Genomic DNA, 26,512 nt, shown 5'->3' on the forward strand with positions numbered 1-26,512 from the left:
GTAAAGTTGTGTCTGCACTGGGGTTTTTTGTTGGTGTAGCTATGTTTGTTAAGGGTGTGTTTTTTTTTTCACATTGCTGGCCAATGAAACTCTGCTGACATAATTAAAAAAATTCCCCAACAGCATTACTACTAATGCTAGGTTTTAAGTTGTGGGACGAATACAAGTAAGAAGCTTTACACAGCTACCCTCTGCGTTTCAATGAAATTATCCCAAGAGCACCAGAAATTCTTACTTCAAGGCAAGCAAAACAAAAAATAGGCTGAGAAAATAAATTTAACCTGTGTCTAGAGAATTCTAATAAAGCAGATCACTATAGTAGTGCATGTGTTGTGACTCTGACAATCTCCTGCTGCAGCTTGATTTATGCTGGAAATGGCCCACCTTGATTATCATGCACATTGTAGGGAGAGTGATCACTTTGGATAAGCTATTACCAGCAGGAGAGTGGGGTCGGAGGAGGTATTGTTTCATGGTCTCTGTGTATATAATGTCTTCTGCAGTTTCCACAGTATGCATCCGATGAAGTGAGCTGTAGCTCACGAAAGCTTATGCTCAAATAAATTGGTTAGTCTCTAAGGTGCCACAAGTACTCCTTTTCTTTTTCCCTGTAGTGTTTTTCATGCTGAAGCAGATTTGCTCTGCCATTTGCAGCCAGGTCTTCCTCAGATGTCAGAAGCTCTCCATCAGGCACTATGCTGGTTCTTGCAATGCCTCCTCCAAATTGTGCAAAAGATTGTGGGGCACATCAGTCAGAGCAATTAGGTCTTTGGGTTCCCAACTTGCTTCATTGCTGGCCCTCATGCCTTGGTGATTATGAGTATCTGGGCTTCAGAGGCCTAGTGTACAGATTAGCTGACTAGAACTCAGTCTGTGTAATACATTAATTTAGTGTTTTGTTTTGTTTTTTAAATGTGTCTCTCTTATGTTTGTAGATCAAACTGCAGAGGTGAAGGTGGGGAACCCTTTCATACTGCTACAGCAGAGCCCATCCCACTTGCTCTCTCTGCTCTTGTTTGAGAGACAAGTTCCTCCTGACAGGTTGGTGTTTTTCATGAATACTTAACTGATGAATTTAGTGCTCGTGAACTGGGCAGCACTGTAAGTCCTCTATGACTAGAACGGCTGCAGAGCAGACTTCTGCTAGATCTTCTCTAATGAGATGGCCAGAGAGGATCGCAATTAGTGAAACGTAACGATTTTGTGATCTAGACAACTACTGGCCATTGGGAATTGAACTGAGAGCTCCAGGGATTTGTGGTTTTTAAATTGAAACTGTCTGACTTCTGGGCACAGTGGTCACACATCTTATACATGTAACAAAATAAAATAGTTTCCCAAGATCACTTTTGAGAACTTCTGGGCATGGATCTTACACTGGCAGGCAAGTAGATTGGATTATCTAATGCAAGTTTTCCATCTCTAAATTCTGTATTGGGCTGGTACTGAAAGTGTGCGACTAGATAACTGAAGCAGGTGTTAAATGAGACAATATTTGATAATACTTTATAAGCTGTTCAGTGTCGCTATGTACTGAGGACCAAACTGAAGGGTCTTTCATGGTATTGCCCTGAGCCATGTATATCAGACAAGGGACTTATTGCATGAAATTTTAGGGTGAAGTTCTCTTAGCTGCTAGAGCCATGGCTAGTGCAGCTGTTGGAGCAGCAGGTGTTTACTGTATATTTTACATTTTTAACCATTTGGAGATATTTGCACAAAGGGTAATAAACTTAACAAAGTTGTATATTTATGTTTGGATTTTACTAAGTCTGTTTCAGAAGACAACCAATCCCAGAGCAGTCCACCAGTAATAGCTTATGGTAAATGGTCATTACATTTTTGAGTTCTATGCCACACATCTTCCCAGAATCACTTGCCCACTTACATAAATTCCCACTGTTTCCGCCAAGAAACATCCTAAATACACAGCTGGTCCATGAAGCATTTAAGCTTTAAAACTCGCTCCTCCTCTGTTCATATTTTATTATGTACTCTTTATCTTTGCTGCTATTTCCAAATTCTGTAACTCTACAGTGCAGGCATCTGTTATACCTTTGGCACTGCCCTGCTGCTGAGCAGTGCCCTGTACACTTTCACACTATTTAAGTGATTAAAGTGGCGGATTTAGAGTTAGTGGGGCCCTGTGCTCAGCTTAATTTTTGGGGCTCCTCCTTGGGACCCAGCCAAGAAAATGAATCTTCTCTCTTATCTCCCCCCCTCCGCTCCCTCCCGTTTTTCATTCTTTTTTTTCTTTCATCTCCTCCTATAAGTAATAGGAAGTAAATAAAAATAAAGTGAGGTACCTTGATTGTTTTTGTAGTCTAACTTATTTTTTCACAGACCACTTGAAAATAGCTGAGGATCTCAGCAGACCACTTAATGATTTTTCCAAATATTGTTTGTACCGTTATCCAAAGCGCTTTACAACAGTTAGCTAAGAGTGCTTTGTAAAAAACCATTGGGCTGCGGGGTCTGGCTGGGACTTAGGGTGTGAGTGGGGGCTTAGGGCTGGGGGTGCAGGTCTGGGAGGAAGTTAGCATACAGCAGCAGGCTGGGGGGTTGGGATGCAGGGTCTGCATCTGCACTGCCCCGATTCCACCCTCTTCCCCAAGGTCCCGCCCCCGCCTCTTCTCCGCCTCCTCCTATGAGCATGCTGCAGCCTCGCTCTTCCCCCTCCCTCCCGGAGCGACCTGAGCACCGGCAAACAGCTGTTCGGTGGCGGGGGAAGCGCTGGGAGGGAGGGGCGGGAACGTGGCATGCTTGGGGGAAGAGGTGGGGAAGAGTCAGGGGAGTGGGGAGCTTGGCTGTCGGTGGGTGTGGGTGGAGCCTGCAGCAGGAGCCGGCAGGACCAAGCTTCTGCCCCCACAGCTGCCTGGCCCTGGGGCCCCCTGTTGCTGCGGGGCACCCTGTGTTTTACTGTAAATCTGCCTCTGAGTGATTACTAAGAATTGGAGTGAATCATATTACCAGAAAGCCCTCTTGTTGTAGGCCCTACGTTGGGCCTTTATCAAAGAGAGTTGATATTCTGTGCTTAGCAAGTTTCTGTAGTCTGGCTAAATTACATATTCCATCCCATTCGTTTCCTGGCAGACCCCATTAATTGAGCTGTAATGAGATCGCAGTACATTTGTTCTAGGTAGGTAGTCACTGGGTCCTGACCTCCGCAGACTGGCCAGGATGGCAGTGCTGCAGCTGCTAGAGCTGGGAACTTTGCTTTGTTCTCAAATTCCTCCTCTCCCCCCTCCACCTCCCCCCCCTTGGAATGGAATCCACTAGCTCCAGAAAGGCTGTGCCCAGCACTTTGGTGTGGGGGAGGCTGATATGACTCTGTCAGCAGGATCCTAGGGGATCCTTCTCAGTCTCCCTCCAAAAACAGAGGAATAAATGCAGGGTTTAGTTACAGGGTGGGATGGATTGTCAGGCTATTCATTTTAATGGCTTTATCTGCAGGAAACTTACAGTTCACAGAAATATAGGCAATGGAAAGGAGCTGAGGAAATGGATAGTATGGGCCCACCTGCTTCTTAATGATACTCCCTGTTTGATGTCCTAGAGAGAGGTGGAAAACACCCCAGCGTCTCCATTGTCACCCTTTACTGGGGGATGTTCCTTCCTTACTCCAAATTTGGAGCGAAATATACTGTTGTAAGGTTATACATAGGATTAGGTGCATAATCCTGGTGATTCTCATTCACACGCAGCTGTTGCAAAGGATATTAAGCCTGACTTGGGAGTGCCTTTTTTTTTTAATTAATAAGGTAGATGCTCACTTTCAGGCCATGTTGCCTATTGGTAAGAGCAGAGAAATAGCTGCTGGGACTCTTCAGAGCTCTGCTGCTTGAATCTAAGTGATGTTCGGCAATACACAACCTCTGTGTGTCATTTTCCCCTGTTAAAGGGGATAGTACATACCTCGGAGGACTGTTAATGTTTGTAATACTTCTTGAGATCCTGTGTAAGTGCAAGGTAATATGCACATGCACCTGCTAAATTGGTGCTGTTTTCACTCCTCCAGGCTCTCTTCACTGTTGGCAAAAGAAGAGTTGAACTTAAATGTGCAGCAAGTTATCATTAACTGTTGTTGTGAGCCACTGTCCTTGTGCAGTGCCAGGCAAAGCAGCCAGACCAGGTCTCTTTTGACTAACATCAGCAGCCTAGCACATCTTCATGCCTACCATTGTTTGCCAGATGTTGAGATACCTATCCACAATCCAGCTATGGACTCTGAGGAGGATTCTACTCAGCCGTCTTCCTCCCTGGCTGACTTGAACCAGCACTCACTCACTGCCTCTTCCCTGGCCTTCCTGAAGTGTCAGTCAAAGCTAATGGCCACTGTGGCATGTCTCTGTGCATCCAAGATACAGAAGGTCCCCAAACCAAGCCTGTCATGGATGGAATTTCGGGGCAAGAGGGAGGTCCCCTTGGGCCTGGAGCAGATTTCCAAAGAGTGTGAGACATTACTGAAGGAGTTCTTGATACTGGAGAATTTTCTTCTCACCATGTCTGAGCCACTTCAGGATCCCCAGGAGGAGGGTAGTGGTTTGGTTAGTGGCCTCTGTGGCAAACCGTACATGTCGCTTGTCCTCTTGGGCTTGCATTCTGCCATGGCTGTCGAGGTATTAATGGAAGTCTTTGAGCAAGCGCTCGCTGCAAAGGACTGGCCCAGAGCCCTGACGGTCTTGGACCTGTACAGTCAGGATATGGAGGAGCTGACCAGCGTGAGGGATGCTGTGCTGAGCTGTGCAACTGCTGATGGTAAAGGGAATAAGTTTTCTTTATAGTGTACGATCTCAGATAGGGATTGGAAATTGGGGACTGATCTGGTGATCTGTGGGCAGATTCAAAGAATGGAAATTCTTTTCTCTCCTCTCCCTGTTTCCCCAAAGCATAGAAGCTGGGCTTCATGCTGGTAGCTTTTCTTTTCACAGATAAGGATGGTTGGCAGTATCTGTTCCCAGTGAAGGATGCAATGTTGAGAAGTAGATTGGCCCTGCACTGCGTGGACAGGTGGCCCCTTGAGGCTTGTCTGGAAATCCTAGCTTACTGCATCTGTGATCCTGGCATAACTGAAGAACTGAAGTCTGATCTGCAGAGCAAAACAGGAGAACTGCAGGTTTATCAAAAGGTACAAAAGCCATTTTATTAAGTAACTAGGTATGGAGTATATTTGCCTAAATACTTCTTTAACCCTTGGTTCTCTTTGGCACATAAAACATCCTCCCCAAGCCCTTATCCAAAATTTAAATCTCGTCCACTTTCTGAAAGTGTTGAAATGTCAGGTTAACTCTCTCCTTCCCTCATCCATAATTTTTCCTTTCCAGTTGCCTCTGTAGTTTTCTTCCAGAGAAGACTGGAGACAAAAGCACAAAAAAATCCAAAGAACTTGAGTCCATTCTTTCAGGGTCTCTTTTTCCTCCAACCTGCACAGAGGCAGCAATCACTGGAAACTTTCCAAGAGAACTTATTCTTGTTTGAATTTTCAACCCCAGTTTTACAAGGCTAAGTTGTTGAGGAATCCAGATTCTTGCCTGCTTATCCAGTAGGTTTGGCCTATTCATAGCATAACTGGTGCTGCGTTGTCTCTTGGAACTCTATCAGCAATCTCTTCAGACAGATATATGTTAATGGGTTTAGGCCTCTGTGATAGAATCTTTTCATCTAGTCCTCTTGAAATTGAAGTGCATCACCTAGGATTCCCAGACCCTTTCTATTATGATAAATGTAGTTTCCTGGCTTGGGCTAACTCCTGATGCAACCAGTTCAGCTATCTGCCTGGGCCTGGTGATGGGTCTGAAGAAATATTGTTCAATACAATCATTCATAGAAACTCTAACATTTTATTTTATTAGATTTTGAATTTGCAAGATGTCCCAACGTGGAATGACTGGCAAGACCTGAAAGAAGCCTGCATTGATGATCCCCAGGCCATCATGAGTGTTATTCTGGAGGCAAAGGTATGGCATCTTACATGGCTTTTGTGTTTAAAAATTAGAAAATGGTGGCACTGCTACATTTTGTTAAGCAATGTTTATAGATGCTTGTTTCAACAGAGTTCACAGGGCAAGAAAAAAACCTCTTAATAAATTGTGTATTGCAGAAGCTAATAGGAATCCTTGTTTAATGTCAGGATTTAAATGAAAACCAAGCACCCCCATAGTTTTGTCCTAATTTTATTCCCATACATAACCCATTTCTTCCATTCTACCTCAGTAATTCGACAAGGAGTGACTCTCTTAGGTGACCTGTATGTAAGTAACATGCTGTCCTTACCAAAGAGAGGCAAAGCTAGGTGAGTTTTTCTAAATGCTTGGAAGAATAAGCAGCATGCAGTGAGTGTCCAATCCTGGAGTTGTAACTATTTCTTGCTGGTGGAAAGAGTACTATAAGTCTACTGAGCTGACCTTGAAATGTCAATCAGAGCATGGGCAAGAATAGCCATAATGAAGGGAGTTGTTGTTTGCCTTCCTTCTCCTTAGGATTATGAGTTGTGTGAAGAATGGGGTCACTTATACCCTGTCCCAAAAGAACACTTGATCAGTCTTCACCAGGAGCACCTCCTGCACTTGCTGGAAATGGGAGACACTGAAAAGGCTTTGCAGGTAACCAGAGGGCTGTTTTTGCCTTGCTATCTTCAAAGGGTAGGTTGCTGGTAAACAAGGGTACCCAAATGCTGCTATTGCAGCCCTAAGTTAGGTTACTTGCTGGAAGCCTTGGCTGCATAAATGTAGATTGCAGCTGAACTCATTGTTACAAAGGTCAACGTGTACAGACGACAGGTCTCAACACGCAATACTGCCAGGCCACTTTGATCGAAGTGGAATGTTGTCTGCAGAGACCTTTAGTCTTGTCCTCTACACTGAGGTTTAGACAACTTTCACACATTGTGGACCAACAGTATTGCCAAGCCCAAGCATTCGAAAAACATGACAGACCACAAACATTTTTAAACTAATCTCGTGAATCATGACACTTCAAAAATAACACATTTTAGATTCTTATTTGCTAGATAGTTAGGTTTCAAGTCTTTAGGGGTCACCTTTTCTGTCTCTTCTCTTTAACCACGAGGACAACTTTTTTTTTCCTAAATGAAAGCTAAGATTCTGAAGTTGGGGCTTCAAGAAAAACACTAAATACCATAAGACTTGTCTACATGGGGCACATTTGGTCCCTATGCTGCATTTTGACAACTCGTTTTAAAGAACACTTTTGATGGCCACTAGGGCTTGGCCTACACTACAGAGTTAGGTCCATGTAAGGCAGCTTATGTCAACCTAATTATGTTCGAGTACGTGGGCAGAAGCAAGGCTGTAGTATGTAAGTGCCCTACTACACAGACATTAAAAACTCCACCTCCACGAGAGGCGTCAGTGTAGTCAGGGTGACACAGTGTCTGTGTAGACACTGTTTAACTTATATTGGCTGTTGGCTGTCATTCTTGACAATTTCACAGCTACAGTTTGGAGCTATGAAATTGACGAGGAAGCTGGGCAGTCATCCCAGGGCGGGTGTGGGGCTCCAGCTAGAGCCTGGTTGCCCCCCGGGTTTCCCGCTACCAGCTGAGCTGCATGTGCCCTGCTCCCCACTATAAGCTCGGAGCTGCTTGGACTCTGGGTGCGTAGCTCCCTGTTGGGAGCCCAGGGGACAAAGCCGGGCTTCCAGCGATGGGGAGCCAAGAGCCCAGGTTCTCAGCCGCCCCCTCCCCCCCCCCTTAATCTGTGGAAGCGCGCCTGGTAAGTATACACGCCACCAACAGAAGGAGGGTAGTGTGGACATGAAATGCTGCAGTGATTACTGCAGTGATTCTAAGTCGACTTAACATACATTGACTTAAGTTTCTAGTGCAGACATGCCCTAGGTCCTAGCAAAACCTTCTTCTTTTGCTAGTGTTCTGGTTCGTGTGTGTGTGCGTGTGTGCGTGTGTGTTAATAAAGCAAGCTTCTTTTAAAGGATACTATGAGGCCCAGATTTTAAGTTCTATGGGGAAAAAAGGATTTTGCAAAATCTTAATAACAAAAACATTTTCATGGCTTTTTTTAACGAATATGCGTGGTTTCTTGGTTTGGATTCAACGTTAGAAACTATAATGGAACATTCTTGTGCTGCTAGTGCAGAAGAACCAGGAAGTGAAACTGACCAATCTGGTTTCATTGCTGCCTTGACTTAATGAAGTGTGAAAGCAAAATTCTTTTGGGTTGAATAATCATGGGAGTGTTGTTTTCGTAACACACAGAGAGAGTGAAATTAAGTGTCCTCTTACAGAGAACTTTAGAGTCCTTACATATTAACAAAAGGGTCTTCTTGATGATTCAGTATTTGACTCTTTATTCTTGGTCTTCTATATTTCACTTCCTGTTAATTTAATTTAACTTGCAATACATCTGTTTATTTTTAATTGTTAGGAACCTCTCCTTGATCATAGATCATTAAGTTGGGGGCAGTTAGGCAGTGCAGTGATATGCACATAGAGGTGACTAAAACACCGTCACGTACTTTAAGAGGTTGTTGCAGTTTAGATAAAATGCCTGAAAGACTAGTGTAGGGGGAAGTAGCCTGTTCCATCCAAGGTAAATGGACTAGCTGAGCTAAGGGGCCTTTCCCTGCCATGTAATCAGGATCGTCTGCATATTTTTCTCTTGGCTTTTGTAGCTCTTAGAAAGAATAGAAGACTCTGATATGCGCCTTGTGATAAGCGAACAGTCTCTTGACAAGCATCCCAGCTTGGCAGCCTCTCACTTCCTAGCCAATTATCTCACTACCCACTTCTACAAGTACCTGACAGCTACACGCCATAACGAAATCCAGGCTCTCTACATGGGATCAAAGGTGAGCAAAGCCATAGAATCCCAGCTGCTTCACTACATTCTGCATTTACAGTAATACATACTAATTCTACAAGCACTCGGCGGTAGACCTGAGAGGAGAATTCTGCAGTACCAGTGGGAGACCCAGGTACCAATTCTCAGTATTTATCTGAACCAAGTGTATAAACTGGAGGTGAGAGGAGGAGGAGGCCAAAATTGTATACGCTGAATTTTGGGGCTTTTGGGGCTTCCAGGATCATCAGAGCAGCCTTGGGACTCTATGGGCTATTGAAACCAGAGAATAGTCAGCACAGGATGGGAAGGGGGATTCCACAGGATTGGAAAAAGGGCAAATATAGTGCCCATCTATAAAAAGGGAAATAAGGAGGACCAGGGGAATTTCAGACCAGTCAGTTTAACTTCAGTACTCGGAAAGATAATGGAGCAAATAATTAAGCAATCAATTTGCAAACACCCAGAAGATAATAAGGTGATAAGTAACAGTCAGCATGGAATTGTCAAGAACAAATCATGTCAAACCAATCTAGTAGCTCTCTTTGACAGAGTAACCAGCCTTGTGGATAGGGAGGAAGCAGTAGATGTGGTATATCTTGACTTTAGTAAGGCTTTTGATACTGTCTCGCATGCCTTTCTCATAAACAAACTAGGGAAATACAGCCTAGATGGAGCTACTATAGGGTGGATGAATAAGTGGTTGGAAAACCATTCCCAGAGAGTAGTTATCAGTGGTTCACAGTCAAGCTGGAAGGGCATATCAAGTGGGGTCTCACAGGGATCAATTCTGGTCTGCTTCTGTTCCATATCTTCATCAGTGATTTAGATAATGGCATAGAGAGTACACTTAAAAAGGTTTACAGACAAAACCAAGTGTGTGTATGGGGAGGAGGGCGGGGGGTTTGCAAGTGCTTTGGAGGATAGGATTAAAATTCAAAATGATCTGGACAAACTGGAGAAATGGTCTGAAGTAAATAGGATGAAATTCAATAAGGACAAATGCAGAGTACTTCACTTAGGAAGGAACCAGGGTGGATTTGATTTAAATCACTAGTCAGGAAGACTCGATTTAATCATAGATTTCTACATAAAAGTGCATTCTTGTTGGTTCTTATAACCTTAATACATATTCTTCACAACTCAGAGATAGATGTAGGTTTCATTTTTAGAAGGTACACACTATACATTTTTAAGTGATTTATTTTGAAAACTTTTCAGATTAGTTTTACAGCTATATCAGAAAATGAATGATTGTTTGGTTATTTTATTTACCAAAGGTAATTGAAGCAGATATTTATGAAGTCATTGGGAGGTGAACTATCTTCAATTCAACAGGTTAATCGTAATATTTGGAGGATTTTCTTGCCATGCTGTATTAGGAGGAGACCATCACCAGACTGACATTTAAATTGTTTTATTTAACTAAAACAACAATGTTATGTATTCTGGATTTTTTTCTTCAACAGCAAATGTATAATAATTTAACAAAACAAGAATATGAATATTTAAATTTAGTTAAACATTCAAGTTTTTTAAAATCAGGTTTGTTTTTGTTAAAATTGTTTTTAACTAAAATAGTTAAATGAAATAGTCTATTTAATTTTTTGTTTTTTAAATATGTCAGCCAGGTCAACATGAGAAACTTAAAATATTGGCTTCTGCAGCTAACTCAATCGTCTTTACCTTAATTTTCCTCTTTGTTCATAATCTGGAAAAGAAAAACAAGCTTTCCTGCTTTTTCAGGTCCCAAATGATTTCTCAATTTGGAATGAATTAGTCCAAAGGAAGAAAATATTCTTTCTACACTGACAGAAAAAGCTACTCCTCTTAAAAGTGAGATTATCACGTCAACAGTCCCAGAATCCAAGTGCTTAAGTGATTTACACCAGTGATTTTCATTAAAACATCATCAGCAAACATATATTTCTTGAATAGTTCACCTTATCTCTGAAGTTTATTGTAGTTGGCATTATGGAGGGATGACTGCTGGATGTCCAATCCTAGCCAACTCCTCTTCTTCAGCAGTTAAGGTTTGACCCTGGTATCGAGTATTGAGAATATTTGCAAGAAAATGAGCTGGAGATAGTGCTTGTCCCATTCGTTTTTTTTAATGCTTGTAATTTAACTGTCATTGCATATTTCTCTTTTTAAGATCTCACTCAGTTCCTTCCAAATTTCAACAGCGTAGCAATAAAACAGCTATTTCCCTGCATTGTGTTCAAGGCTACAGAAACAGGCTTCAGGTACTCAGCATATGTTCAACATTTCTCTTAAGCCCAATGTTGAGAACTTTGGCTATGACAGTGCCATCTATTTTTTTTCACGATTTTGTTCACAAACTGTCGTCAGATTAGGCCAGTTCTTGATACAGTGCTCAAAACAGTCCACTGCTGAGTTCCATCGCACATCTTGTGGGAGAGTTAGCTTGGTTCCCCCCACTTTTTTCAGAGCAGCTCTTGCAAAGTGGTTGTTACAGAAGTATTTTGCAATTTCAACAACATTAGCCTTTATTTCTGGAACGCTGAAGTCTTTGGCTAGGAGGTGCATCAAATGAGCACTGCAACCCTATGTTAGCTTGGGACACTCCTCACTCTCTTCTAAATTTCTTCTCATCTTGGATAAATTTGCAGCATTGTCTGTGACCAAGCTGCGTACTAGACATTTGAATTTTTTTTCAGTGTGTTATAGCTTTTACTGCTACTTGTAAGTATTCTGCTGTGTGTGCATTTCCTGATGTATCAATTGTTTCTGTAAGGAAGATATTCCCTTCTTCTGTTGTGACACAAGCACATACAACAGGATCATTGTGGACATTGCTCCGCCCATCAAGACTCAGGTTAACAATTTTACTGTCTAGACCTTTTGCACACTGCTCAATTTCTCTTTCATACACTTTATCCGGCAATTTGTCTGCAACATCTGCTCTGTTGCGTGGACTGTATCCTGGTCTTAATAACTGAACCATGTTAATGAAATATGGGTTCTCAATCATACGGAAAAAAAAGTTTGTTGCATAAACAAACCAGGTGATTTTTTTCATCAATTATCTCTTTTTGTAATCTGCTGGTTCTTATCACAAACTTATCTATGGTTGTTTCTGGATGATGGAGATTTTTTTCTTTTCTTTTTGCTACAGGTGATACAGTGGGGCTATGTGACCTACATGATGTGACTGAAATACTATAATTGACAGTTAGCTCTGAAACTATAGAAAATGATAGTAATCTTGAAGGTGGATAGTCTTCAGAATCCTGTATATTGAGGATGGATTCTCCTAAACAAAATAAGTCAATTCAGTTATTTATTATTACCATACTGCTCATTTAGTATTACTCATTGCATTCACTGACACTCAGTACTACTTTAAAGGTCAAATTGGAAAAGGAAGATCTGCCTATTTCAGCTATTTATTTTTTATCACAGCTGCATCTAAAATGATAGTACCACAGGGTAACAACTATATTTTTTGCTCAAACATGAGAATTCAAGCAGAGTCCAGAAGGAAGGCAGGCAATCCTTAAGAAAGAAGTATGAAATACAAAAGTTTACCAACCTGAAGATCCTGCATGTTCAGACATGTTCCTTTCATCATCTTCAACGCAGCGTCCTCCTGAGAAGGAACACTTCCCATGATGTTGTTTCATTCGGGCAACCAGGCCTTGCATTTCTTTGTTGCACTGTTTGCATTTTGCATGCATGCCTGTCTTACCCGCAGGTAGAGGAACTTCATTAAAATATTCCCAAACTGGGTCTCTTTTATGGCCTGCTGCCAATATGGGTTTTCCCTTCTAGTGAGAGAATGGTATGGTAGATCTCAAATCAATGAAGGATACACTCAGAGACCTCAAGACTTCTGGAATATGCTGCTCAAACAGTTTCACTTTTGTTTCTACTGCCTGTCCCTCCCTTCTCACATTTATCTCCAGACTTCTTCTCCTTGTCCAGATCTATTCTGCCCCCAACAATCTTTCTATTCATTGAACTTTTTGAAACTTTGCACTTTTAGAGAGTGTAAGGGATTGACTCTGTGTACACAAATTTGCAGATGGACAATAGGGTTGAGGTCTGTTATTTCCCACCTCTATATATTTATTTATTTATTTATTTATTTTAAAACATTTTCGCTGTTAACAAGCATGTGATCTCTGGAGACACAAATCCACAGTTTGAGAACTGCAAAACTAAGCATCTCTGATGGTATCTTCTAGACTGAGCACTGAGTCCCATTGGGTATAGAAAAATTAATCTAAATCTATACAGAAGCCCCTGGAACTCCATAAGATTGGGTCCCTAATCATGAACTATTGGAACTTATTTACAAAACTTTTCATGAATATATTGCCTCAGACTATAGAATTAGAATTTATAATCCTTTTTCCATGATAAGATATCTTTGAACTATAATATATATATATATATAATATATATAAATATAATATCTTAATTAAAAAGTATTTTTAGATAGGTTTTCTTCCCTCAAAAAGCATTTTATCAAAAAAAATCTGATTTAAATAAAAAAATCCATTTTTTTTTAATTTTATTTTAAAAAAACATTGATTTTTATCCACCGTGGAAGGAATCGTCAATTGCACATACAAAATGGGAAATGACTGCCTAGGATAGAGTACTGCAGAAAAAAATCTGAGGGTCATAGTGGATTCACAAGCTAAATATGAGTCAAAAGTGTAACACTGTTGCAAAAAAAAAAAAAGCAAACCTCATTCTGAGATGTATTAGCAGGAGTGTTGTAAGCAAGACACACGAAGTAATTCTTCCGCTGTACTCCAAACTGATTGGACATCAAATGGTGGAGTCCAGTTCTGGGTGCCACATTTCAGGAAAGATGTGGACAAATTGGAGAAAATCCAGAGAAGTGCAACAAAAATGATTAAAGGTCTAGAAAACATTACCTATGAGGGAAGATTGAAAAAATTGGGTTTGTTTAGTCTGGAGAAGACTGAGAGGGGACATAACAGTTTTCAAGTACAGAAAAGGTTGTTACAAGTAGGAGGGAGAAAAATTGTTTTTCTTAACCTCTGGGGATAGGGCAAGAAGCAATAGGCTTAAATTGCAGCAGGCGGTTGAGGTTGGACATTTAGGAAAAACTTCCTTACTGGTGGTTAAGCACTGGAATAAATTGCCTAGGGAGACTGTGGAATCTCCATTACTGGAGATTTTTAAGAGCAAGTTAGACAAACACCTGTCAGGGATGGTCTAGATAATACTTAGTCCTACCATAAGTGCAGGGGATTGGACTAGATGACCTCTCAAGGTCCCTTCCAGTCCTGTGATTCCTCCTTGCCTTGGGAGAGGGAATGAATCCCAAGCTTGTTCTTGGATAGAAGTAGAAAATACAATAGCTGTTTGATGCACTCTGAGCAATAACACTGCTATCTGTATAATATATAGCACATATATGGTGTCTTTCATTTTGAGGCTCTCCAGATGCCTTCCAGATGTGGGCAGTATTATTTCAATATTTGGATGGGAGAACGGAGGTGCAAAGAGAGCAGCTGCCTTTACAGAAGTCACACCAAATCCATGACAGAGCTGGGACTAGAACTTGGGTCTCCTGATTTTTGCCCTCCCTTGCTCTGGCCAGTGTGTCCCTTGCTCTTGCCACTATGCTCCACTTTAAGCAGATATTTAAGCAAACTGAATGGATTGAAGTCTCATCTATAACTCTGCCCTGTAACATTACCAGTATCATACCTGCTTCAGTGCTCCCTAAAATAACTGGTGCATGGTGCAATACTCTTCTGTTACCTAGCTTACCTGGTATATTGGAAAATGGCTATAGTAAGTGGCCATTCTTGAGGAAAGTACTATTTGCTGTCTCCATTTTACCCTATGATGAGTGTAATGGAACCGAGCAGCAAAAAATATTAAGGATTGGGTTAATTGTTGTTTTTGCCTGCTGTCTATTATAGTGGGAGAACAATATTCTGCCTTTCTATAACTCCTCTCCCCTGACAATCGTAAAGCATTTTACAAATGCTAATTACATACCTACTTCACAGGGAGGTTATGATATTTCATTATACAGATAGGGAAACAAACTCTCTTGCCTCAAGAGGTTTGCCCAAGGTTAATAGCAAGTCTGAGGCAGAGCCAGGAATAGGACCCAGGCTCTCAGGTATAGTCTTTAACCTCTCAATATCGCTTCCTCCCCCATATAGATCATTCTGTTGGGAGCTTTTTGGATGTAGCTAATCCTTTGATTCTGGCTATGTGATAATGGTCGGTCTCTGTCTCCTTCCTGTGTCCAAGGTGTTGCTGACTCTTCCTGAGCCCTACCGTGCTAGCTACTCCCACCTGTCCTCCAGGCCTCTGCTCATGCTGGAGCAGCTGCTCATGAACATGAAGGTAGATTGGGCAGCCGTGGCCGTGCAGACGCTGCACCAGCTCTTGGTTGGGCAGGAGATTGGCTTCACTGTGGAAGACATGGATGCTTTGCTCTCCAAGTATTCAGAGAGAGCCCTCCACTTCCCCTACTCATTAAAAGAGAAGAGATCAGGTGACTGCATTTCAGAATTTTCCCTTCTACCAGGAAAGGCAGGGGCAGAGGCTACATTGTTGTCAGTTACCCTTAAGAGCACCCTACCCCATTTTACTGCAGGGTTTTATACAACCAGATATCCCCTCCTAGTTCCAGCAGAGGGTATATTCTTTGAGAAGTCCTCCTCTTTTCACCACACCATATGTTTTCAAAAGACTAGTGGCCCAAATAGTCTTAATTTTCACCTGCTGCTTTTTTCAGGGCCCTTTTCTTTTTACCATTTAATCTCATCCTTTTCAATGTAAATTCATTGATGGACTTAATATATAATAGGGGCTTCAATAGCATCTTGCCCAAAAACAAACAGGAGTTTGTTGTGTGGATCTAAATGGATAAAGTCTTTAAGACTTGACCCCTGTTTGTACTCTCTGCAAATCCCCCCGAGTATGGGGGCAGTTCTGTATGATTGGTTGTCTCTGCCTCAAGAGGTCTGGGACTGGAACAGCAGAGGGTGCTGCAGATCAAAGGAGGTGCATCAGCAGAGCTGTGCATGAGAAGCCTGCACAGCATTTGCTTGCATTATGCCTCCCTCTAATGGTTGAGCTTGTTTAATAAAACATGTATCTTTTTCTTGTTCCAGTCAGTTGCTTGCAAGAGATCAAGTCTGACACTCTAATATTAGTATGTGTGTTTACCCTGCCAGGGAGTCAGATACTTCCTCTTTGCTTTGACCATCCTGTTCCAGTGGAGGGGAACCAAAGTCAGATTAACAGTGTTGTTATATCTGTCACAAGTGTGGTATTCTAGCAGAGAGTTGCAGCACCTGTCCCATTATTCCTGTGTCTTTCACAATTGTCCTGTCCCGAGATAGGGAGTCTGTCTCTCTCTGTTTAGGTCTCTGAGCAGTAAGACCTGTGTGTGTAGTTTGCATGCTGTAGAATTAGTTAATTTGTGGGCTAATCTGCATGAAAGATGTAGTTAATCCCGTGTGGACTAACCCTTTTTTGCACACTGCTGTGAAGGGGTTATGCTAATCTTCCTGCTGGCAGATGAATGGATGACCAATATTTTATCTATTTCCTTTGCCCTAGATTCTGTGATTCGCACCCAAGAGAGTCTCAATCAGGTATCTGAGTCAGATACCTCGTCTAAATCAGGATCAGCAGAACTGTCTCCTGCCAGTTTTCCTGGTAAGGAAAAGGTCTAATGGTCATACTGTTTCTGGTCCTCTTCTTACTCCTTCTCAACCTCATACTCTGCCCTAATCCTGCATCCCACCCCTCTCTTTAAAATAACAGTAGTTACACACTCTGTTCAAATTCAGCACAGGTGAGTAATAATCTATCACTGTTTGGAGGTCTAGGAAACATGAGTTTGTAGGGAGAGGGTCTCAGTTTGGTTCTTAGCGGATAGGTGTCCACATCACAAAAACCACCAACACAATTGGCACTAACTGTCCCCTTTCCAGCAGTCTTGGCAGAGAGGCCAACGGCTGAATGGGCCATGGAGACTGAACTTCCCTCTTGCTCCTGAAGTTTTTCCCGCCATGTCAGGGTGAAAGCAAATGGGCAGATGGTGGTATAGGATAAGCTTATGCTGCCAACACTTCTACAGTATCTGCTCTGTGACTAAACAGGATTTCAAACTCCAAGGCTGTCACCTTGGCACTCTTCATTGTTTGTTTGGGAGATCGAGCAGAGAACCTCAGTCTGGATCCCTTGTTTTGCCCCTCTGACCTTTCCCCATTCCCTATTTTTTCATTCTTTATCCTCTGTAACTAATTGTTTTCTAGGATCAGAGGCCCCTCCCCTCTCCTGAGGGGTAGGTCTTCAGTTGTCTCAGTGGGCTCTGATCACTGGTCTAGAACTGTCATATCCTGGCACTTATTAGCGAAAGCAAAATAATTATTTAAAACAAAGCAAACCTTCTGAAAAGTATATGCAGCTAGAAATAAAATGTACTTAGTTCACCATCACATCAGCCCTGAGTGACATTGAAGAGTATATGATCACACCTTCAAAGGTAGGCATTGCAATCTGATACTGAATCTGTGCTCCCAAGGCATGACTGGCAGGAATTCCCAGCACTAGAGTTCTAAAGGCATTGGTTGACCTGTCTCCTTAGAGGGTGGCATGCCTTGCTGTAGCTAGTTATCAGTGTTCATAATCAATCTGGAAGTGCATGTCAAGCGGTATCCAGCAGGGATCTGTCCTGGGTTGGGTTCTATTCAATATTTTCATAAATTATTTGGATAATGGCATAGAGAATACACTTACAAATTCTGCAGACAGTACCAAGCTGGGAGGAATTGCAAGCGCTTTGGAGGACCAGATTAGAATCAAAATGATCTGGACAAACTGGAGAAATGGTCTGAAATAAATAGGATGAAATTCGGTAAGGATAAATACAAAGTACTACACTTAGGAGGGAATAATCAGTTGCACAGATACAAAATGGGAAATGGCTGCCTAGGAAGAAGTACTGCAGAAAAGGATCTGGAAGTTTATAGTGGATCACAAACTAACTATGAGTCAACAATGTAATAGTGTTGCAAAAAAAGTGACCAGTTTTCAAGTACATGAAAGGTTGTTATAAAGAGAAGAGTGACAAATTGTTCTTAACTACTGAGGACAGGACAAGAAGTAAGGGGCTTAAATTGCAGCAAGGGAGATTTAGGTTAGACGTTAGGAAAATCTTCCTAACTGTCAGGGTGGTTAAGCACTGGAACACATTGCCTAGGGAGGTTGTGCAACCTCCATCATTGCAGGCTTTTAAGAACAGATACACAAACAACTGTCGGGGATGGTCTAGGTCAGGGGCGGGCAAACTTTTTTGGCCTGAGGGCCGCATCAGGTTTCAGAAATTGTATGGAAGGCTGGTTAGGGGTGGCTGTGCCTCCCCAAACAGCCAGGCATGGCCCGGCTCCCACCCCCTATCTGACCCCCCCCACCCCCACTTCTTGCCCCCTGACGGTCCCCCTGGGACTCCTGCCCCATCCACCCCTCCTGCTCTCTGTCCCCTGACCGCCCTGGACCCCCTGCCCCTAACTGCCCCCTCCCACCTTATCCAACCCTTCCCCCTTCCTGACTGCCCCCCTTGGGACCCCTGCCCCATCCAACCACCCTTTCTCCCTGACTGCCCCTGGACCCCCCCATCCCTAACTGCCCCATCCAACCCCCTTCTCCTTCCTGACTGCCCCCCCAGGACCCCTGCCCCATCCAACCACCCCTTCTCCTTGTCCCCTGATCACCCCCAGAACCTCCACCCCGACTGCTCCCCCGGAACCCCTGCCCCCATTCAACCCCCCAGTTCTCCGCCCTCTGACTGCCCTGACCCCTATCCACACCCCTGGCCCCTGCCCACCCCCCGAACTCCCCTGCCCTCTATCCAACCCCCGCCCCCTTACCGCGCTGCCTGGAGCACTGGTGGCTGGCGCTGCTACAGCCATGCCGCCTGGCTGGAGCCAGCCATGCACTGCGCAGCACAGAGCACCGGGTCAGGCTGGGCTCTGCGGCTGCGCTGCCCCAGGAGCTCACAGCCCCGCCACCGAGAGCACACCGGCAGCACGGCGAGGTGAGGCTGCAGGGGAGGGGGAATAGTAGGGGAGGGGCCGGGGACTAGCCTCCTGGGCCAGGAGCTCAGGGGCTGGGCAGAACAGTCCCGTGGTCCATGGTTTGCCCACCTCTGATCTAGGTTATACTTAATCCTGCCTCAGTGCTGGAAACTGAATTAGGTAACTTATCAAGATCCAGTCCTATATTTCTGTGACTCTGAAAGTTGATAGAGGAGCTCTCCACAATGGCTGCTGCTCTTGCTGCATTTCTGCTCTTTCTTTTCAGCTGTGTAGATAACTCTTTTTCCTTTGTGAATGATTCTTTTCCTGACTGCCTCCTTTTCCTGACGGTCCTTTTATTTAAATCAACAAAAATCTCAAGGTATTTTTGGTGTTAAGTCCAACCCACCTTGCATACATCACCCAACCTTAGGTTTTAAATTTCTATTTGGTTACATCCCTACACTAGTCATACTCTGTTTCAGAAGGCTTGAGAAGCAGCCCCAAGTTATGTGATATAAGGGGCCCAAGTCCATACTCAAAAGTGCATCCAGAATTGCATGTGCAGATCAGGAAATTGCCTCCCTAGAAGTCTAGTGAAGCATAATCTAAGCACAGAAGCCTAAGTAGGCATGGTGTGATGTTTAGAGCATGATGTGAACTAACTTGCGCATGCAATTGTAGGAACCTACTTGTGGTTTCTTGTCTACTTTTGCAAGTTGACTTGGAGCTCTGATTTTGAGAAACTTTGGCCCAAGATTTCCTTTCTGGAAAGACAGGTCTGTTGCATGAGAAGCTTTTGGATGGACCATTGAACAGCAATAGTCCTCTATCACTGCTTTCCTTTTCCTACTCGCTTTGTCTATCCCCAATTTTTAAAAAATCAATAAAGCTGTGCCTATTCTTCACCATACTTCTTTGCTTATATGTTTGTCCCCATTGCCTACCCTTCATCTGTTTGCATCTTTAGATTGTAAGGACTTCAAGATAGAGATTTCCTCTTTTCTATGTTTGTATTGCACCCAACACAATAGGTGAGGACTGCAGTCACTAGATTTTAACTGAAGCAGGGTGCCTTGTCACCACTAGACTCTTAACACAGATTAGTTAGCATGTGTTACATCACACTTTTAAAATCTTAGTCCAGACAAGGCCCAAGAGACTGTGTCCTCTCAAAGAAGTGCTGCCCTGGATGCTGTGCAGGTTTGTGGGGAAAGGAGAGAGGAGGGAGAAACCCTTCCACTCAGCAACCACCAAGCCCCACCCCAAATCATCCTGTTTGTTCTTGTGGCCACAAGACTGTTGGATATGGTAGGATACAAAAAGGAGTTTGTTGGGGGGGGGGGCAGGGGGAAGGTTAGGTTTTTAAAAGATGTTTTTGAGTTATGGACCAAATTTAAAAAAATAAAAAATTGAGGTCTGGTAATTGGAGCAGGGCATGCAAGATTCAGGAGGCCTGGGTTCTCTAATCCCTGTGCTGACACTGGCTTGCTCTCTCCTCTTCGGCAAACTGCTAATATCCCAGCACCTCAGTTTTCCTTCTATGAAATGGGATTAATATGCACCTACCTCAGGGGTATTTTGGAAGACTTAATCACTGTTTGATATTCTCATATGATGTTTGTGGCTTGGGCTCTGAAGCCAAGTGAGGGGAGTGGGCTTCAGAGTCCGAGTTCTAGCTTGAGCTGCAACTTCAAATCACAGTCTGCGCAGCTATTTTTAGCTCAGTAGCATGAGCCCAAGTCTGTCAACTTGGGTTGGAGGCTCCCTGCCGGTGGCTGTGTACACATACCTATAATGATCCCTGCTCCCCCCCGCCACTCCTATAAATGGGGGAGGTCTGAGCCATGGCCTGGGACCAGACCCATTCTCAAGTAAAGCACCTCCTCACTATGCATGTGCAGGGGAGGGTAGTGGCTTTGCAGGGTGGGTATTTCTCTCACTTGACTTCCTTCTCTGAAGCTTTCTATGCTCTCCTTCACGATGATCAGGCAATACAGATGATCAGAAGGTTACATTATTTGACAGGTACGGTGTGTTTAAAAACCATGAACTGGAGATAGGGAAGTGGTCCATGGATAGGGACCCTGGGAAAAAGGATTCAGAAGAGCAGCCTGGAGGATGTGACCCATCTGTGTGTCCTGTATTCCTGATACAAATGTTAGTGTTGGACTTTCTAGCTCCTATAACTGTTCAGGTATTATATGAAAATGAAATACTGAGTTTCACTTATGTCCTGCATGGATCTGTTGACCTCCTAATAGAACATCACTAACTTCCTTTTGCATCTTGCATTAATCTGCACTCCAGTGCTTGTCAGCCTGATGAACATGAAGTAACTTTCTCTTAGTGGGAGCATGTTACTTCAGCTGGAGTTTAAGTTGTTTCAGTTTTAGAAGTAGTATGTGAGGGAATTTGAATGGGTTACAGGTATAGTACAGGGTCCCCTTGCCTTTCACATCCAGGAGCCAATTCCTGTTCAACCCATGTTGGTAGTGAATATTTGACAGCTGTTTGATTTGTGTAAATACCCACATCCCACAAACTACTACAATTAATAGCATCAACAAGAGGCCAAGCTGGCAATCTCAGTAGTGAGACCAAGGATTTGAAAGGTCATGGAGACTAAATTATCCTTTTGCTGCTCAGAATTAATTCCTCCAGGCCAAGGATATGATGTGATGGTGAAGCAGGGGTGCATTGTGTGGAAGTCTAGGCTGCTGCTGTCCCATGTTGTAGTTGGTGTTGTGCTGAAGAAAAGTCAGTCTGGCACTTCTGAGCAGCACAGAATATAGCTGTGCAAACGCCCATGTATCTGGTGTTGCATTCCTGCCTTGTAGAGGCTCTCCAGGTAAGACTGGTTGATGACAAGGCACAAGCAAGCCCAAAGATCGCTTTTCTCCAGGTGTGGTGGGGATAGTGATGTATGGCTGCAAACACAAAAGCAAGATTTGCCTGTGGTAGTAGGTACTGAAGTGACTGGAAGAGTTTGCAGTCTCTGTCAACATACGTTGTTGCAAGATGCCAAGAAGCCTCTTGTGCATTTAAGAAAGATCTTGTTACTTAAAGCATCTGAATGCCTTATGGTAGGATGTACCATGTCTAGCATGGAGGGTTGAAAGGTACTAGTAATCTTTTCATTGGTAACCAAGAGGGTCAGTCTGACTGTGCTTTAGCATGTGGTCTGGTCTCTGAAATTCCACTAAGCAGCCTAAATCCAATGCCACATATGGCTTGGTTCTCCAAGGTATCATCCAATCTTCAAGTCCGAGAGAGAGAAGCCTGCCTCGGAATCTGTTTCCTCAAGAGTTTGTGCCACCTGAGGTGCCACCATCAAAGCAGCAATGGATCCCCGATGAAACTGAAATTACATGCATGGTCTGCAAAACGGAACGTTTTACTATGGTAAGGAACCCAGGTCAAATACAGATACTCATAAGGCTGTGGTGGGGCATGTGTTGGTGGTTTGGTTTTTTTGTTTTCCCTGCAGCCGGTGATTTAACATGAAAGCTAATTCAGATGGACTGTTTCGTAGGAGCCCCCCATGATGCTAGCAGTTTGTCCCTTATTATGTTCATATCGTCCAAATTGCCAGTCAAACAGATGTTGAAGGGGAGATTGTGAGGTTTAAATGTATTTGAGGTGACAGGCTACACTGATGGCTCCTGAAAGATCTTTCTGGGGCAGGTGAAGTGATAGAAGTAGAGCCTAGAAAGGGGAAAACTGATCCTGGGAAAGTAAACTGCTAAGGGTCTTGTGGAATGTCATCTTGTTCTTTTCCAATCAAAGACAGTCTACCGAACTTCTGCATCTGGAGAGCTAAAAGCTGAAAAGCCAGACTTTGGCAAGCTAGTCCCAATTGAGCACATTGTCCCTCCCTGCCATCACCGCCTTTGGGGAAAAAACAATCAGTGGGCAGACCTTAAAGAGATTTTTGAAGCCTGAGATGAACAGAAATTATTTGCTCTTTGCTGTTCATTGTTTTTAATCGGGTAAATTCGCCTATGAGCTGAGTGGCTATAATAAAGGAAGGAAATGTCAGCTGCTAATCTACTACACTCTTCCAATTAAGCATAACCTCTCTTGTGCCTCAGTTTAATAGGCGCCATCACTGCAGACGTTGTGGGAGGTTGGTGTGCAGTTCTTGCTCTACCAAGAAAATGGTGGTGGAAGCTTGTAGAGAAAATCCGGCTCGTGTATGTGACCAGTGCTACAGCTACTACAGCAAGCATTGTCCACCTGTCTTAGCCCAAGACACAAGCATGTAAGTCCTTGCATACAAGTTCTGCATAGTTCCATGTTCCCCTCTTCCCAGCTCTGTTTGTGTGTGAGACAGCATAAGTACAGCAGTGCAAGCACTGTGCTTTAATCTGACCAGAAGGAGCCACCTTTATGGATTCAGAAGTGAGGCTGTGGATTAAGTAGTCCTTGGAGATTGAGATTGCCGATGAAAGGGCCAGTAATGGTGAAGGGTTTTGTGATGTGGATGTTTTCCCCTGAAAATGGGACTGAAACTCATTTCATACAGACTCATTGAGCTGGTGGAGGGTGTGGTGAGAAGTGGGAGAGCAGTCACCTCTCTGCCCTGCTATCAGTGGACCTACTGGGAAGAGATGAGCACAGTGCAGTTTTGAAATGGTACATGAGGGAAGAATGAGCAGTAAATCAGGGGAGCTTGTGGCATTTCCAAATATATTAACAGGGCCCTACATTTTGTTTGTGTGGGGCAAGGAAGCCAAAGGGGGACAAGTAGGTTGGACAATAAAGGATTTGAGTATTTCTTGTTTTTTCTGTACTGTGGCTGGTGGTGTGTGGGGGTGTGAGGTAGCATAATCTGGGGGCAGAGCAGAGAACTGGATGCCAGGAACTCCTGAGTTTTAATCTCATCTCTGACACACACTTCTTCTTTGCCCTTAAGCAAGTCTCTTAACTCCTTACTGCCTGTTTAATAGATACAATACCTTTCCTTCTGGAGGTTATAAGGAATAATTATTTAATGTTGGTGAAATGTTCTTAGTGCCACATACTTATTTTTCCATCTGTGTATTTTTTGGGGAGGGGAGAGGTCATCAATTATTTTTTATAACTAATGCTACGAAAATGTTAGCAATATTGAACGAGCCATTTTCTTAACTGCCAGGCTTTAATCACTCTTTCCTCAGTGTGTTGGAATGGGTGTGAAGCTTCTGTCTCTCTGTTTTACAGCACAAAAGAGGAAGATCAAGACTTGATGGAAGGTGAGAACAAAGTAACGTTCAATTTCTGCTTTTAATGTGTACGATTGTTATCTTTGTACGACAATTGCTAATAAGCTGGAAGCTGTGCTGTAGCTAAAGGATCCAACAGCACTTCTAGTAATAAAATCTCTGCTGTTTTCAAATATCATTGGTCTGAAGTCAGTCATGCAGGAAACTATGAATGGAGTTGAGGATTGAGCTGCTGGGTTCCAATTCCAGCTCTGACACTGTCTAATTGTATGACCATGGGCAAGTCACTTAACCTCTCTGTGCCTCAATTTCCCCATCTTTCAATAGTGTTGGGAGACTTCATTCGTATTTATAAAAGCACTTTGCTCTTCTCAAGCATCTTCATGCAAAGGATCTCAAAGTACATCATTATAAAAGTTGAAGTATTTTTCTCTCTGGCTGCTGGTCTAGGACCCGTGGATCTTGCAAGCATTTGTTCTGGTCTTCCAGAACATTTCCAGGTCTGGCAGGTCATGAGAAAAGGGCCCACGAAGTATGGGTGCTAGTTGAAATACTGAAATTCTTCTAGTAACTAAGGTTAAAACATAAAATTTTTTAAAGCTTCTCAGTAGTTCCACAAACCATAAATACAAGCTAGTATTTTCCTCTCTCCCAGTGAAGTGTGACAGGCTGTTTATTGTCAAAAGCAGGTCTTGTTGCTGTGCTCCAGAAGAGCTACAATGGTCAAGCGAAGAGCAGCTAGTATCAGATGTCTAATAAATAGAAAGATAAATACTTCAGACTGAAGCAACTGAAAATGGAACTTCTGGTCAGTTGCTGCTGGAAGATCTTTGTCTTCATTACTTTGTTCAGTCTTTCATTTGTGTCCAGTATTTAGTGCACATCATTTCATTGGACTTGTGTAGCTCCTCTTGAACATGGCAACAAGGACAGCTGCATGGGACTTATAGAGCTTAAGACTTAGCAGGGGAAGAACCAGAGCAGAGTGATGCAGCAAAGTGATACTGACTTTATGGGACTATGGGGATGTTTTGCTGAATAAGGATATTAAGAACTTAGATGTCACTCACACTTTTAAAATGGGCTTGTTCTGATTGCCATCTGTTATCTTCCAGTTCAGTTTGGACATAATTTTCTGTATATCTTAAGGTTTTCTACTGCTGCCTGTCATGGTACAATCGGAGTATGTTTCATAGCAATAGACAGTTTCATAGCATAAATAGTCCTTGGTGGACTTTGTGGAGTCTGTGGCGTTTTTCCCTTTTGAGGGAAAAACTTTGCTTGGTGTAGAATTTGGATTTTGAAAGGGGGTGTTAGTTGGCTTTTGTGGCTCAATGTTGTCACTTTTAGCAGCTAGTATCTCAAATCACTTCATCAGAAGGGTAATGCTTCCCAAGTTGCTTTAAGATGGCCTGCAGCTTTGGTCTGACTACAGCATATGTCAATTTTGATGGGAGAGATTCTCAGCTCAGAATTAAATTTGGGACCAAAAAGCCAGATAGTAATCAGAATGACCTGGTTTTCATGCTCCCATATGTCATGAATTACAGTACCAGGGCTAGAAATTAATGCTATATATCACTTGAAATCTGAGATCCCTAGCTTTCCAGGGATTGGAGCAGATACTCTTAGCAATCTCACTTTGAGGTACTGGACCTTTAAAAACTCATTGGTCTGGTCCCTCAAACTAACAGTACTGTTTTGACATTGCTCCAGAGCTACTGGAACTTTTTTCCAGATTTGAGTTAAGGTTTTTGGGCTGCACAGTCCATCAATGCAAATCCTAAAAAGAAAATAAATAAGTTGGTAAGTCATGTAGTGCTTCATCTATAATCCGTTTATTCATTCCCCTTCTCAGCCTCAGTGACTTCCCTTCTACCACCCACAGAGCACTTATCTCCACTGATCTTCTGACAAAAAAACAGAAATATTGTAGCTCACAGGTGGTCAAAAAAGAGGGTGGGTATGCTGTAATGGAGTGGCACCAAAAGAGTTAAAAATACCCTGAATTGGGGATATGGGTGTTTATTGAGGAAATATTTTAGACAGTATAGAAATTGATGTTTGGGAGTGGAAATCTGCTACTGAGCATATGCAATAGCTGCTTTCTGTGGTTCTGTGCTGTGCGTGTTGTATAGGTGAGATTGTTTCATCCCTCTAACTTCTGGAGTGTGTGCTGAGAACAGCACAGGTAGCTCTGATGATAAAGCATACAGAATAACTTTGTGACATGCTTTCTGCCTGATTTTCTGCCCCTTCCAGGATGATTTTGATTAACTGATTCCTCTTTCTCAGCAGTACAGACCTGTGGTAACGGAGGTTTGGATTGCTATGTAGTGATGAGAGTACCCAAGGCAACTGAACTTGAGTGGCTTCTTTCTCTGAGTGAAGATGAAAATGAAATTGTGCGTAACGAATTTTATTATGAACAGGT

At 43.0% G+C, this 26,512-nt stretch overlaps 1 protein-coding gene across 5 annotated transcripts in view; it reads left to right on the forward strand.

Moving 5' to 3' along the window:
* Positions 1-26,512, forward strand: part of ZFYVE26 (zinc finger FYVE-type containing 26) — a 68,889-nt gene that overhangs the window by 30,086 nt on the left and 12,291 nt on the right. For 4 of the 5 annotated variants that reach the window (XM_077818709.1, XM_077818712.1, XM_077818710.1 and 1 more), the window contains 12 exons: positions 936-1,041; positions 4,019-4,758; positions 4,932-5,128; positions 5,853-5,957; positions 6,480-6,602; positions 8,650-8,826; positions 15,090-15,336; positions 16,410-16,508; positions 22,119-22,276; positions 22,966-23,135; positions 24,077-24,108; positions 26,374-26,510. In XM_077818709.1, coding sequence (XP_077674835.1) covers positions 936-1,041; positions 4,019-4,758; positions 4,932-5,128; positions 5,853-5,957; positions 6,480-6,602; positions 8,650-8,826; positions 15,090-15,336; positions 16,410-16,508; positions 22,119-22,276; positions 22,966-23,135; positions 24,077-24,108; positions 26,374-26,510 — 2,291 coding nt within the window. The remainder of the gene's footprint in view (positions 1-935; positions 1,042-4,018; positions 4,759-4,931; positions 5,129-5,852; positions 5,958-6,479; positions 6,603-8,649; positions 8,827-15,089; positions 15,337-16,409; positions 16,509-22,118; positions 22,277-22,965; positions 23,136-24,076; positions 24,109-26,373; positions 26,511-26,512) is intronic. The other variant, XM_077818711.1, reaches the window with a different exon arrangement.

The sequence above is a fragment of the Eretmochelys imbricata genome, chromosome 6 (genome assembly GCF_965152235.1).
Source record: "Eretmochelys imbricata isolate rEreImb1 chromosome 6, rEreImb1.hap1, whole genome shotgun sequence".
In the NCBI taxonomy this organism is placed as follows: Eukaryota; Metazoa; Chordata; order Testudines; family Cheloniidae; genus Eretmochelys; species Eretmochelys imbricata.